The 15,260-nt window shown below is 30.5% G+C and overlaps 1 protein-coding gene across 1 annotated transcript; it reads left to right on the forward strand.

Moving 5' to 3' along the window:
* The first annotated feature begins 4,593 nt into the window (after positions 1 to 4,593).
* On the forward strand, positions 4,594 to 7,979 carry LOC110629292 (abscisic acid 8'-hydroxylase 4). The gene is made up of 9 exons (XM_021776200.2): positions 4,594 to 4,787; positions 4,884 to 5,211; positions 5,715 to 5,864; positions 5,958 to 6,206; positions 6,296 to 6,385; positions 6,467 to 6,545; positions 7,136 to 7,242; positions 7,354 to 7,472; positions 7,725 to 7,979. The coding sequence occupies exons 1-9, from the start codon at positions 4,594 to 4,596 to the stop codon at positions 7,840 to 7,842; spliced, it is 1,434 nt and encodes a 477-aa protein (XP_021631892.1). The 3' UTR covers positions 7,843 to 7,979.
* The last annotated feature ends 7,281 nt before the right edge of the window (positions 7,980 to 15,260 follow it).

Genomic DNA, 15,260 nt, shown 5'->3' on the forward strand with positions numbered 1-15,260 from the left:
TTAATATATTATTTTATAATTTATCTGTCAATTTTTTATTAGCGTGACTAATTCTAAAGTTTTAGCTTTATTGATTACAAAAATATATTTCACGATATAAATGTAAATTTTTATAAATATTTAAATTATTTTATCTAATAATCTTAGAAAATATATTTAAAATAGAAAATTTTATTATTATCATTATATCTTTTATGTTTTTAATAGATCTAATAAAAACATATCAAATATTTTTTTATTATTTTATTTATATTTTACTAATGAAAAATTAATTTTTTATATTCTTTTACAATTATATCATCTACTATTTTAATAGATATATACCTTTAAAATTAACGACGTTAAACAAAGTATTTGGCCAAATTATAAAGTATATTTGTTAAAAAATTTTGTTTAATAGAAATACACTTAATTATCGATAAATATTGTTTAAGGATATGAGTATCGGCCGAATTCTAAAAAGGAAAATAAATCCAAAATTCAATAAGATCCACTAGACAAGCTTCATCAGAGTGTCATTCAATCCGTGACTAGAGCAGTTCAGACTCATCCAAAACTTAAATTCATCAATAGAGAATTTAGCGTCGAAAAAGAATTAAATGACTATTTGATAAGAAGAAAAGAGTAGGTGCGTTCGTACATACGAATTTACATGACAAAAATAAATCTTATAGCAGAATGACGATTATGCGTCACTAAAAAAAAAAAAAAATACGTGCTCTCATACTAAATTTAGACACTTATAAATTTTATTTTTTTCTGAATTTTATAACATTAATTTTAAATCAATTCTAAAGTGTAATGTACGTATTTTTTGTTTTTTGCATAAAAGCTTATGTATTCGGTCTCATTCAATAGGACGTGAAATCATAATAATTTATAATATAAAATAATAAAATAATAAAATTAAATACCAATAATTATTTCCACTCCGAGACTTAGTCTGGTGGAAAGTGTATCCTGATAGATCTGAGAGGTCTAAGGTTCGATTCTCCCAACCCCTATTTCATAAAAAAAAATACCAATAATTATTTGAAACGATTACAAAATAATTATATTTTAGAGTCCCGCTTATCTATATTTATTTATTATTTTTTTTGAAAGCTATATTTATTTATTATTCTTTGAGTCATATGAAGATATACTTAATTACAATTTTTTATTTTTAGTTATAGGTTATTTTATTAATTAGCTTATATATATAGTATAAATGATTAGTAAAATTTATTAATTTTAAAACAATTAAATAAATTAATAATAAAAATGCAGGATATATTATCATTTTCCAGACACGTAATTTTCTGAGGACAGGCTATGATTTAGCGGAGGACAAAAGTCGGTGTCCCTTATAACTTCACTCGAGCTTAGTGGGTCAATATAATACTAGTGGGCTTAGACTTAGGCCCCCCTGTACTTACGATTGCAGAACCAACCACGACTCATTTCAACACGTCATCTACTACAAATCGATCTGACGGTGACAGCGACCTGATCTTATACTTTTATTCGAAGAAGCTTACATGTGAGCACTGTACGGCCTCCATGTGGAAGTGGACCACTTTCTCGAAAGTTCCACGTCCGATTCTACAACCTCAGTCCCGCCTTTCTGGTTTATTTTTTCCCCCTATTTTCGCATTCGCACTTATAATATTAATCCATTCCATTCCAATGATATGGTAAAAAAAATAGATTTTTTTTGTTATCATTAAACTTATAAAAATTTAGTTCAATTAATTTTTTTATTAATTTTTATATTTAAAATGAAATAATTTAAAATTTTAACTTTTAAAGAAATAAAATTCATGAATGCCGGTGAAGACAACATGGATTTTCTTGGCCGTTTCTGAAGTCGTGACATTTTCTTGTTTGCCGGTGAAGAGAGGGAATATACTATTCATGTGTGCGATGAACATACTGAACATGGTTTTGCTTGATTTTTTTTCCTAAGATTTTGGTTTTTTTTGAAAAAATATATATGCTTTTTTCAATTAGAAGTATATAGAATATAAATCCAGAGCACAAATCAGGGCGGAGGGAAAATATGGCAAGGGGGCACGTGCCGTATCGGCGACCGAAAAATGCTTTGAAGGGGATGGAGGTGCCGCAGCGGCGCAGCCGGTGCCCTACCAAAGGGAAGCTCTGGCTCCGCCACTGGTATAAATTATCGTAATATTACAACTTTTTTTATAAATAAAACTCAATATAATTTATTTATAGAAATAAAAAAGAATGTTGAGGATAAAACAATTAGTTGTAAAACATTATGAAATTTATAATTGTAGATAAATATTTTAATTTTAGGCTATATTTATTATGATATAATAAAAAAATATAATATAATATTGTTTACTTTGTAAATTTATTACTTTGTTTGATAATAATAAAATTTATATAATGTATTATAATTACATAATATAATTATTACACAATAATTATGGATATAGTTATAATTAACAAAAACATCAAATTTATTTTTGAATTAGAAGGAGTGTTAAATGTGCCAACTTTTAATTTTTAATTTTAAATTATTATTAAAGGACTGAATAAATCAATCAATTATTATAATTTTAAAGTATGAGCGATACTTTACTTAATTTATTTAAACTTATTTAGAGTTATTTGATATTTTAATAATAATATAAATATAAATTAAAAAAAATAAAATTTATCATATTTAGTCATCTATATAATTTAAGATCAAATTTAATTATTTTTTAAATCATAATTACTATTTTTTATTTATTTCATGTATTGTTAACCACTGCAACCAATACCATCAACATATCGTTACTATTGCCCCATCATTTACCACTACTACTAGCTTTGCTATTAACATTGCCACCTTACCCCTCCAGCACATCTATCATTGCTGTTATCGTTGCCACTGCCACTACTATTATCTCTAAGTTATTGCTATCACCAATTTTTATAATAATTATTTTAATTATTATCATCGTAAATAAATTTAATATTAAATATAAATTTTCCGAATGTTACATTATTTTGTAACCAAACATTATAATATAAGAATAATTATTTTATATTATATTACACCATTTACTACATTACATGACTTCCAGTACGGCTATCTTGCCTTCGGCATCCCCCCTTGTCGTTAAGGTAACGACTTCGGGCATGGCCAGCTCCCATAGTGTGACGGGCGGTGTGTACAAGGTCCGGGAACGAATTCACCGCCGTATGGCTGACCGGCGATTACTAGCGATTCCGGTTTCATGCAGCGAGTTGCAGCCTGCAATCCGAACTGAGGACGAGTTTTTGGAGTTAGCTCAATGCTTTACGTAATAATAAACATAATATCTATGAAAATGAAATTAATTAAGTTTGGCATGTTTAACATTATATAATGATAGAGAATATTCAAGTGTATTATGAAGGACACATGTATGTTTTTTAGGTAGAATGAGTAAGATAAATCCAACTTACATGTTAGAGAAAATAGATATACTTTAAATTCATTGTTAGAATATAAATCAGACATTCATTAAGTTTTAATTATGGAGGATAGTCGAACATGTACATGGAGCATTGACCACTCAAATTTTAATAGGATGAGTTTAGGTATAAATGGATTAGGTAGGTTGGGTATCAAATTAAACCATTGTTTTAGGTAAACTTCGACTCTTAACACTTTTTAATGTCTTATTCAAATATTGTTAGTTGAATTATTAGACCTTTCTTTTTCATGAGTTTGAGTTTTAATTTATATGTTTTATTTATTTACATGATGTAAATTTTGTTGAACCTAGGATAATTAGGTTTTTATGATTAATTTTATTTATATATTTTTGTGATTTATTTAATAAAACTAATGTATGAAATGAAATTGTAACCAGAAATTTTAATTAAATTATGAACGCTTGATGTACAAAATCACATATGAAAGATCACCGAATGAGATATGGAAGAGATTATTTTTTCACATTTGAAGATTGTGAATAGTAAGTTAATGTTAAAATGTTTCAATTAATTTTGTGCACATTGGTTAAACAACACTGTCAAAATTACCTTTTAATTCAAGATTTTCCCTTTTATGGCAAGTGAAGGGACAAATAGGTGGCAATTTAGACCTGAAAAACCTGGCAGAATCTGACCATTACAATGCACATCCCTTATAGGCTGAGTCCCATCTGTAAGATTTCTGTATCACCAGAGCTTCTCTTGAAGGACACTTGGTGCCCCAAACTTTTCCTGTTACATATGGATATCAGTTTCCTGACGTTACCTGCAAAATTTGTTAGGCTTAATTTACTTACTCAATTAAGCTCATTAACAATATCAAAAACATATTATTAGTTTGCTTATAAGGTAGCTCTTTCTAGGACAATTGAGCCCATTGCCTAGCTACCATATATAGATATCCAATCAAGTGCTTTTTCAGTACGAGATAAAAATAATGAGGACTTGAATTTGGGTCTACTGAACGAATGATACGTGTTTAGCCACTGAATAAAGGCAGATTAGGCCAATCAGCTCAATGCTTTGCCTGCTTCTATATAAGCACAACCAAGTTCTCCCTTCTCATTGAGTTGCATACTTGGGCAAAGGGGAAGGCTGAGAGAGTGAGGGAGAGAGATGGGTATGGTTCTTGTTTATTGTTTCTGCTGTGCCCTACTCATGGCAATTGTATTGAGAGAGTTCAAAAAGAGAAACCAAGAGAAGAAAAGAGCAAATTTGCCACCTGGTTCAATGGGTTGGCCTTATATTGGAGAGACACTTCAACTCTACACTCAGAATCCTGACATCTTCTTTGCTTCCAGGCAAAAAAGGTTGTTCCATTTTCTTTTGTCACCTCGTTATCATTTGATCTAATTCTCTTCTTCACATCCAATTTTGAGGATTTTGATGATAATCTTTTATTATAGGCATGGAGAGATATTCAAAACTAGCATTCTTGGATGCCCTTGTGTTATGGTGGCTAGCCCTGAAGCTGTCAGGTTTGTGCTGGTGAAACAAGCTTGCCTTTTCAAGCCATCATACCCACCAAGCAAAGAAAAATTGATTGGCCCATCAGCAATATTCTTCCACCAAGGGATTTATCATAATCAATTGAGAAAACTAGTACAGGCTTCATTATCTTTTGATGTTATCAGAAACTTGGTCCCCCATATTGAAGCTATTGCTATCTCTGCCTTGGAATCTTGGTCTAGTACTTCTGGGAAAGTTTTCAACACTTTCTATGAGATGAAGAAGGTTAGTTTACATCTTCTTTTCGTTTATGGAAGATTTTTTTTTTTTGAAAATGAAAAAAAAAATGATCTTATATGTGTGGGTAGAGATCAAGCTAATTGAAAAACAATTTTTTTTTGTTTATGATAACCTGAATACTGATTTAATTAATTTTTTTCAGTTATTTTTTATTTTTTTATACCAAGAAAATAGGAATTTTTAATATATTAATATCATAAATTTATTTGTGAAAAGGTTGATAATTTAATTTTTGGCGTGCATATATATATATATATATTCATCAATTTATACGTTAAATAAAAATTCTACGTGAAAAATCGTTTAATATTACATGTAGTATGCACGAGACGTAATTAAATATTTATGAAAATAATATTTTAATTTTTTATTATAAATATAAACTTTTACTATTTATATAGAAACTTTGTTTTTTCTTTTAAATAATTACTTTTTAATTTTATATCAGTGAGTTCTTATTAACCACCCAATTTCCTTTTAACATGCAGTTCACTTTTGATGCTGCTGTTTTATCCATCTTTGGTAGCTTGGACACTTGCTATGGAGAAAATCTTAAAAGAAATTACTACATTCTAGACAAAGGTTACAATTCTTTCCCAACACATCTACCTGGTACTTTATACACCAAATCAGTCATGGTAAGAAAATAATCATACTTAAATTAATATCTTCAACAATTCCTTTTTCTACTTCTTCAATTATTCAAATCCCTTTTCTGTAAATGATCTCAGGCAAGAAGAAGGCTTAGCAGGATTCTTAGCCAGATAATAAGGGAGAGAAAGAAGAAGGGATTAGTGCGGAAAGATCTACTTGGTTTTCTGCTCAACTTCAAAGATGCAAATGGTGAAGCCTTATCCAATGATCAAATCATTGATAACATACTTGGTGTACTGTTTGCTGCACAGGACACCACAGCTAGTCTCCTAACATGGATTCTTAAATATATTCATGATGATTCAAAACTTTTTGAAGCTATTAAGGTTTGGATTTTGTTAATGCAATAACCCATTTCTTGCTATGCAAGTTAATCATTGAAACTTGAACGTTAGCTGAAGATTTGCTATTTCAGATAGAGCAGACAGCGATTTACGAATCAAATGGGAGAGGAAAAAATCCATTGACATGGTCTCAAACTAGAAATATGCCAATTACAAATAGGGTAATGATTCAAAATTTTTAATATGTCCATTAATTTGATCAATGTCTGAATAGAAAATTCTACATGGTCACCAAATTTCAGGTTATAATGGAGAGCTTGAGGTTGGCCAGTATCATTTCTTTTACATTTAGAGAAGCTACCCAAGATGTTGAATATAAAGGTATGTCAGACAAAATTGTTAGCTAATCCTAAGTTCAATGGTACTGGAGTTGTCATCAGGGCTGTGAAATATCGATTAGAAACCTAAATCGAAATCAACCCGGAAAAACAACCCTTCATTGGATTTCTCTCCTATGCATTTCCTCACATTTTCTGAATTTAATCATATCATCATAATCAATACACTGTAGAAGAAAAGGATCCACACACAAAGAGAGGCATAAGTTCACAATGTAGATACAGCTACAAATCATTTTCCATTGAAAGCAAGGACAGTCCAATAGCTTCTCTAAAAGGGGGAATATAAGTACAGTGGTAATCCCATTTAAAGAAAATATCCCAACTCAATTATTCTAGATTGTTCTTTCCCAAATTTCCAATCCATTCAAGCTCATTGCCACTACTGTCTATCACTCTTGCATCTCTCTTTTGTAGAACTTTAACAGAAAACTCTTGTTTCCAAGAACCCCACCCTCATGCACTCTTGCCAAACTCCCATTGGATAAGAATTAATTGTATGTATGATTAATAATTGAGTTTATGCGGCAAATTTTTTCCTTCCTTATACAAATGACATGGTATGCTTGACAGGATTCTTAATTCCAAAAGGATGGAAAGTTCTTCCTTTGTTCAGAAACATTCATCACAATCCAGATTTCTTCACTGACCCACATGTATTTAACCCTTCTAGATTTGAGGTATGTTAATGATATATGCTTATGAAATAATTAACTAACTAGAATTATATTTGTTAATTGTTTTGTATTTATGTGTTAATTTTTCTTTTAAAAAAATTTAAATGCATGAAGGTTGTACCAAAGCCAAATACTTTCATGCCATTTGGAAATGGTGTTCATGCATGTCCAGGGAATGAATTTGCCAAGCTAGAGATGCTGATTCTAATTCATCATCTGGTCACCAAGTTCAGGTAATATATATATATATTTGATTTTAAATCTGTGGCTTTTATGCAATCACCAGTACATTTAGCTAGAATATTCTGAGACCAAAACCTTACTAAAAATAAATTAATAATCCATTGATTATGACTTGTACATTTGTGCATCCCATTAAGGCTTACCCATTTTTTCTCATGTTTACACATAATTAGACTTGCAAAAAGAAATGGGTTTTAAAAATAACCTTTTGATTTCAATTGATGATTTGTTTTTGTGGGCAGATGGGAAGTTGTAGGGTCTGCAAATGAGGTTCAATATGATCCATTTCCAGTGCCTCAACAAGGACTTCAAGCTAAGTTTTGGAAAGAATCTACCTCCACAGCTGTCCATCATCTTTAACAACTTCCTTCTTTCATTTTCATGCACATCTAGGCTTTAAATCAACATCCTTCAGTACCATAAATAATGCCTCTCACTTTCACATGTTAAACAAGGAAAAGTGAGAAATATAAGTTTTAAATATCAAGAAATATAGATGTGTGTGCTTTTGTTAATATGAGAATCCTGTGAATATCGGGTCTAGACATGTATCTATATATATAAAATATGTAATAAATTTTTTAATTATCATTTTATTACATAAATTTTTTATTATTATCAGATAAAATAATTAAATTTACAATATAATTACGAGGAAATTATATCTTTAATTACGTCATGTACCAAACATAACTAAGCTCAAGGGACAAAATTTATTAATTGTTGGATTTCGAATTGTCCCTTTTGTCCTATATATGTTGAAATGATAGAGCTGTGAAATGTGTATGATCAATGTGTTCTTGTACTTCTTGTTTCACATCTCCATGAGGCTGAGCTCTATGCCCAATTATTAATTGCATTTCTTCCTATATCAAATTTATTGTGGACACAAAAAATACATCTGTACATATATTTATTAAATCCAACAAAAAAAAATACAGAGTATTGGATTAATTTTTTATGGGTAGACTACATTTTAATCTCACTAATTTAATAAAATATATATTTTAGTTTTTGTAATTTTAAAAATTTATAATTTAATTTTTTATATTTAAAAAAATTGCAATTTAAACCCTACCATTAGAATTAAAGTTAATTTACCATTAAATTTTATGAAAAAATAAAAATACCTTTAATTTCTAGCCCGCATAGAGAAAACCAAAGAGATTAAACTATTAATTTATTGAATATTGCAGAGCTAGTCCGATATTGCAGCACTACAAAAAGGCTTAGCATTGGGCGACAACGGGTAACGTGACAGGTTCAGCGGCCGAAGCGTGCCTATTTTTTGCAAAAGTAGAGACCGTGCATGATGATTGCACGCTGAATTTAGTTACTTCGAGGTTATGGGAGAGGGCTGTTGTGCGATTCCGGTAGATCGCACATTCCTTCATGATTCCGCCATTTCGAGGCTCACACATCCTTTCGTCGTAGTGTCCCCGTTATCCGTGATGTCCACAAGAGGTGCTATCGTCTATTCATGGGACGGACGCCTATTATGCCTGTTTATGGAATTGAGAGGAATTGGTCTCCTCTCAATTCTCGTCGACAAAAAAGACAAAATCGTAGTCGACGAAAAAGTAAGGGTTGCTCGGCCTTCGGTATCTATCAATACCCAAAACAGACCATGTCGTCTATCGTCGTGCGACAACAGAGCGTATCGACATGGCCCACTATTGGGTTTGGTTGTTAATTGGATTATGATGATGGTGTTCACCGTTAACCCAACTCTGTAATATTCAATAAATTTAACATTTAGTAGTTTAGTCCTTCGTATTTTCTCTTTCTAAAGATAGGAACTAAGAGTATTTTGGTCCTTTATATGAAAATTAACGGTAAATTAACACTAATTCTAACGATAGGGACTAAATTATAGTTTTTTTCAATTGTCAAGAACTAAATTATAAATTTTTAAAAATATAGAAACTAAAATAAATATTTCATTAAATCAGAGGGACTAAACTGCATTTTACCCTTTTTTTTATCTACCATAAATCTATTAAGAAGTCACTTTATTTAAAAATTTATGTTTAAAAATAATGATCTAAATAACACTTTTATATTTCCAATGGGCAAAATGGATAGAATTAGCTTTTTTTTTTTTGTCTTTCTAATATTTTTAATTTTACCTAATTTAACATAATTTTAAATGTTAGTATTAATTATAGGCAGAATCTTAATTGACAAATGAGTTTTATTAATATGTGTAATTTAATTAATATAAAAAAAATAAAAGGCAGAATCTTAATTGATATATAAATTTTATTAATATGTACAATTCAATTAGTATAGAAAAAATAACACTAACTCACAATTAAAAAAAAATTCTTTTTATGCTGAATAGATTAGACATGTAAACAAAATTTATATATTATATCCTGAAGGTAAAAGAGTGAGGTCTCTACTTAAGTGTTTCTTGTGCGATGGATCATATCAAGTGAGGAATTGTCCAAAACGCAAAACCTTGACTCCTCCAGTGTAGAAAAAGTGTGCAACAAGGGGAAAGTGCAACATAGGTGTCTTTTAAATGACTACTCTTGTATGCTAGGCATAGATTTTATGGATAATGTAACATCTCTTGCTCTGTTAAGGTGTAGGCATAGCAATGATCACCATAAACTATACTTTTTTATATATTTCAAAAACAAACGGTTTCTTTTATGTGTAATTATCAAGTTATTGGGTAGTTTATCTAAATTTTATAAAGCGAGTAAAGTAAATGTAAGATTCTAAACAAAAATTTTAGCAGAATTTCCTTTGTTTTATAAGCATTTCAACCTGTAGTACATATGAAAAATATAGTTATAATTATACTATCAGCTATCATTTCATATTTTACTATTCTTTAATTTAGCACTCATTTCATAACAACATCATCCCTTATTACATTATTTTAACTTATATAACCTTCATAACCCACTCTCTGTAATATGTACATACCAAAATATAACTGTACAATAACTTAGAGACTCAAAACAACTAGCTATGATAATGATCTTGATATCTAATGTTAATCTCTGATGACCTTTGCAGTGATTACTTTATCTATAACCTGCATGAGGTAAAAACTGGCACGCTGAGCTAATGTTCAATGAGTGAGTACAAATAAATAATAAAATAGAGCAACATATTCATGTATATAGATAATTAAATAAACAATTACAAGCATGTGAAGTGTAGTTAACATGATTCAAATTATACTTATCAAACTTCTTGGTATAGGATAGGAGTGCAATATGTATCATTGTGCACACCAAGAATTTTCTTCATATTCAATAAAACATCTTCTTTTGTCATTATATTACATTTTATATTTATAGCAAATCACCATATCTTAGTGCTTGCAATAAATGTTGATGACCACTAGATTTCTTCACCCCGGTCTGGGGCCAGACCCATGGTACCAGCCCATTATTTGCGGGCCTCCAAGTCCCCCGCATGAACCAGGTCCGGCCCGCTCAGCTTTAAGACCGGGCTCCAGTTAGCTTCCTCAATCAGACCGATCCAGTCCACACGGCCCATTCAACAGATCCTATCTGGGCTCAGTTTTAATCCTATCTTCCGACCCAGCTCGGAATCAAGAAGGGGATCAACCCATCTATCTTGTATGTCCTTCCGCATGCACGCCCGAGGGGAATCAGAGGCCGTTGCGCATGTAGCAGGAATCTGATTTTCTTGTACGTCCATATCCGTATGGCAGAGACACGTGGCCCAATGACGGGAATTTCGTTATACGTCACTGACAGACAAAGGAAAAGAATAAAAGGAGGAGATCACTCTTCTCTCGAAAAAAAAAGCTTTTTTCTAAGTTTACAGAACCCTTGTAAAACCCTATTTTCTGGATCTCAGATCATCAAATGTAAATATGTTAACATTCATTGATAATTTCATTAAAATCAAGCATCAATCTTAATTAGATTCTCATTATAAATACATAATAAGATCAACTAGATAAATAAGAAGTTATAACAATGGGCACAAGATACCAAACGGTAGACTCAAAGGCTAAAATTGTGATAGCAGGGCTCTGTAGCCATGCTTACGAGGTACCTGACATGTAACCTCAAATATAAATCATGTATTAATAGCAGTACTGCAAACTCTATATGTTTATATGGCATGACATACCCTTAAGCTAATCTCGACTCCTATTAAGTTTATCAGGGTCAAGTATCATTGATTTAATGTATCAATTTATTTCACGTAAATACACGTCATTTGAAACTATTTTAAATCATTTCTAAAATACATATATCATATACCAAGGTTAATAAGATGAAAAACTCATGACAAATAGTGCAAAACTTTATTAACTATGCATTCCAATAGTGCCTCAAGCCAATTCACTTCTTGTATTTCATACCACTAACAAGTAAAGAATGATAAGTTTTACTCAAACCATCATGCACAAATAAATTTTATTATCAAGTAAGCACGTGCAAAAATCAAGTACGATAAGCAAGCATGTGCGCAATTCTTACCGATTAAGCAAGCATGTCAATTTTTATACATTCTAATTCAAGAAAGCTGCATTCTACTAAGTTTTGTATCAAATTTTCAAGTACTTTAAAGTTACAATTTGACTTAAGTTTCTCATAAAAAACATGTCTTTATGTCTTATCTTTACAATACGGTATAATTCATGCAAATCTAATCATCCTAGCTTAAGTTATGAATTTTTTTTTACAAACTGCTCAATAAAATCTTAATCAGCCCAGTATTGATACTTATTTATAGTATCACAAAACATATCAGATGCATGTATTTTCATACAAATTCAAGCTTAAATGTTTCTACAAAATTTTAGATATACTTCTTAAAATTCATTTGGCACTGGTTTTAATTAATTTCATTGAGTACATAATTAGTTATGGTATAATCAATACAGTCTGTTCCAAATACTCTATCACTGTGACCATTTTAAGTATACTTATAATTTACAACATTTTACCTATAGATTCAGAATTTGGTCAATTCATGAAAGTTTTAGCTCTTTATCTCAACTTTTGTTTGGTATATTTAGGCCTAATTTAATAACTAAGCAATAAATTATGAAGCTGTTAACACATACTGTCCTGTTAAAATCTATCATGTCAGGTTTATACTTTTAACTCTTATGTTAAATTTCTTTACTTTAAGCCTTTCAAACATCATTCCAACTTTCATATTACATATTTATACAATCAAAGCAATATTTTCAGCAAGCAAAATCAATCTCTAATTTCACATATTCATGAGAAAATCAAAGGAAAACAGAAAAATCACACAACTATCAAACTTTTCTTGAACTTCATTTTCTTTTCCACTTCTACTCTATAACTACCTCCTTTCCCTTTGATATTCCTTTACCTAAGTAAATTTATATCTTAGGGAATGATTGAATAAATTAAAAATGAAAACTTTATAATTCAAATCCATGTATGAAGAAATGAGAAGATGTTATTTCCTAGACATTTCTAAGCTCACCTTTGATGTTCAAGCTTGTGTATATGGAACTCTAAACTTTTTCTTCTTTAATTATTTTAATATATGACTCTTTCTTTAACTCTTAATCTTAGAGTGAATTTTGATTAAAGAAAGAAGTTGATTTGGTGAGAGATTGGCTTGGATTTGGTGGAAGAAAGAAAAAAAAAGATTTTGATTTTCAATGGCATAAGCTTCGGCCATAAGGATCATAAAAGAAGACAACCCCTTTTTTCATTTCCTTTGTAGTTTCTTTCATATCTAGTTAGATGATACATGGAGAGTTTAAGTGAAGAGGTGAAAAAATGAAGGACTAAAATTGAATTTTACTTTTAAACTTTCTATATTCACACTTTAACCTACTAAACTCTTTACCATGTTTCAATTTAGTTTTAAACTTTCAATATTCATAGATTGACCTACTAAATTATACTTTTAGTCTTTAGAAATCCATTTCACTTAGGTAAGCATATCGGATTTTAACAAACACCTCAAGTGAGCACGTAGGAAAACTCTAAGCACCTCCCAAAAGTGACTCATTTCCGACTCGCTAATAGTGAAATAGCCTAACCCATACCTAGTGATGTTACTCTTCCTAACTATGGGTTTGAGGATGTTACAACTCTTCCCTTTTAAGAAATTTCGTCCTCGAAATTTTACTTGCTTTGAATAACTGTGGATATTGTTGCTTCATCACTTCTTCACTCTTCCATGTAGCTTCTTCTACCTTGTGATTTCTCCACAAGACTTTAACTAAGGGAATCTTCTTATTTCTTAACTTTTTCATTTCCCTTGCAAAAATTTTCACTGGTTCTTCTTCATAAGTTATTTCAAGTTGTACATCAATAGGTTCTTCTTCATAAGTTAAGTCAGGTTGTACATCAATGGTTTCTGCTGAAATGACATACAAAGGGTCGAATCTGTATCTTCTTAACATAGATATATGAAAGACATTGTGTATTCTGTCTAACTCTGGAGGTAAAGCTAGCCTGTAGGCTATTGGATCCACACGTTCAATTATTTCATATGGACCAATAAACTTAGGGCTTAACTTACCTTTCTTACCAAATCTTAGCACTTTCTTTCATGGAGAAACTTTTAAAAATACTTTATCCCCAATAATAAATTCTATATTTTTTCTCTTCAAATCTGTATAGGACTTTTGTATATCTATTGCAATTTTCAATCTTTCTTTAATAATTTTCACTTTCTCCTCAATCTGTCTTATCAACTCTGAACCTACCAGTTTAGTTTCAGTAAGTTCTGTCCAGCATAATAGGCTTCTACATTTTCTGCCATACAATGCTTCATAAGGGGCCATCTTAATACTAGTCTGATAACTGTTGTTGTAAGTAAATTCTACTAGTAGAAGATATCTTTTCCAGCTTCCTTCAAATTCAATTGCATAACTTCTGAGCATATCTTTCAAAACTTGAATTACTCTCTCTAACTGACCATTTGTTTGAAGATGAAAAGTTGTACTAAAATTCAATATAGTACCTAGAGCTTCATGTAGTTTTTCTCAGAATTTGAATGTGAATCTTGGATCTCTGTCTGATATGATAGAGATAGGATCACCATGCAATTTCACAATTTCATTAATGTATAATTCTGCATACTTTTCCAATTATAATCCATTCTGATTGGCAAGAAATGTGCTTATTTAGTTAACTTATCAACTATTATCCAAATGACATCTTTCTTCCTTGATGTGAGTAGCAATCCTATTATAAAATCCATGGCAATTCTATCCTATTTCTATTCTAGTATAGCAATAGGCTACAATAACCTTGATGGAACTTAATGTTCTGCTTTTACCCATTAATATATCAAATATTTTATTAAAAATTCAACTATATCTCTTTTCATATTCGGTCACCAATAGTGCACCTTTAGATCTTGATACATCTTAATGCTGTTTAGATGCATAGCATATGGATTGTTGTGCCTCTGTAAGAATACTCTGTTTCAACTCTCAGTGTTAGGTACACATATTCTATTACCATAGTACAAGTAGCCATCATCACTCATCACGTGCTTCTGTTTCTTCCCCTCTTGTACTTATCTAGTCCATAAAGCTATCTCTGAATCTTCTTTTTGTACTTCTTTAATTTGTTGTAGTAAGCTGGGTCTAACTTTTAATTCTGCTATGATAGCTCCAACATCTGCTATAGTCAATCGCGCATTCATTACTCTTAATGCAAATAAGGATTTCCTGCTGAGTGAATCTGCTATCAGATTAGTTTTGCCTGGGTGATCATATATAATGCAATCATAATCTTTCAGTAACTCTAACCATCTTCTCTATCTCAAGT

Source organism: Manihot esculenta, chromosome 13 (assembly GCF_001659605.2).
Source record: "Manihot esculenta cultivar AM560-2 chromosome 13, M.esculenta_v8, whole genome shotgun sequence".
Lineage (NCBI taxonomy): Eukaryota > Viridiplantae > Streptophyta > Magnoliopsida > Malpighiales > Euphorbiaceae > Manihot > Manihot esculenta.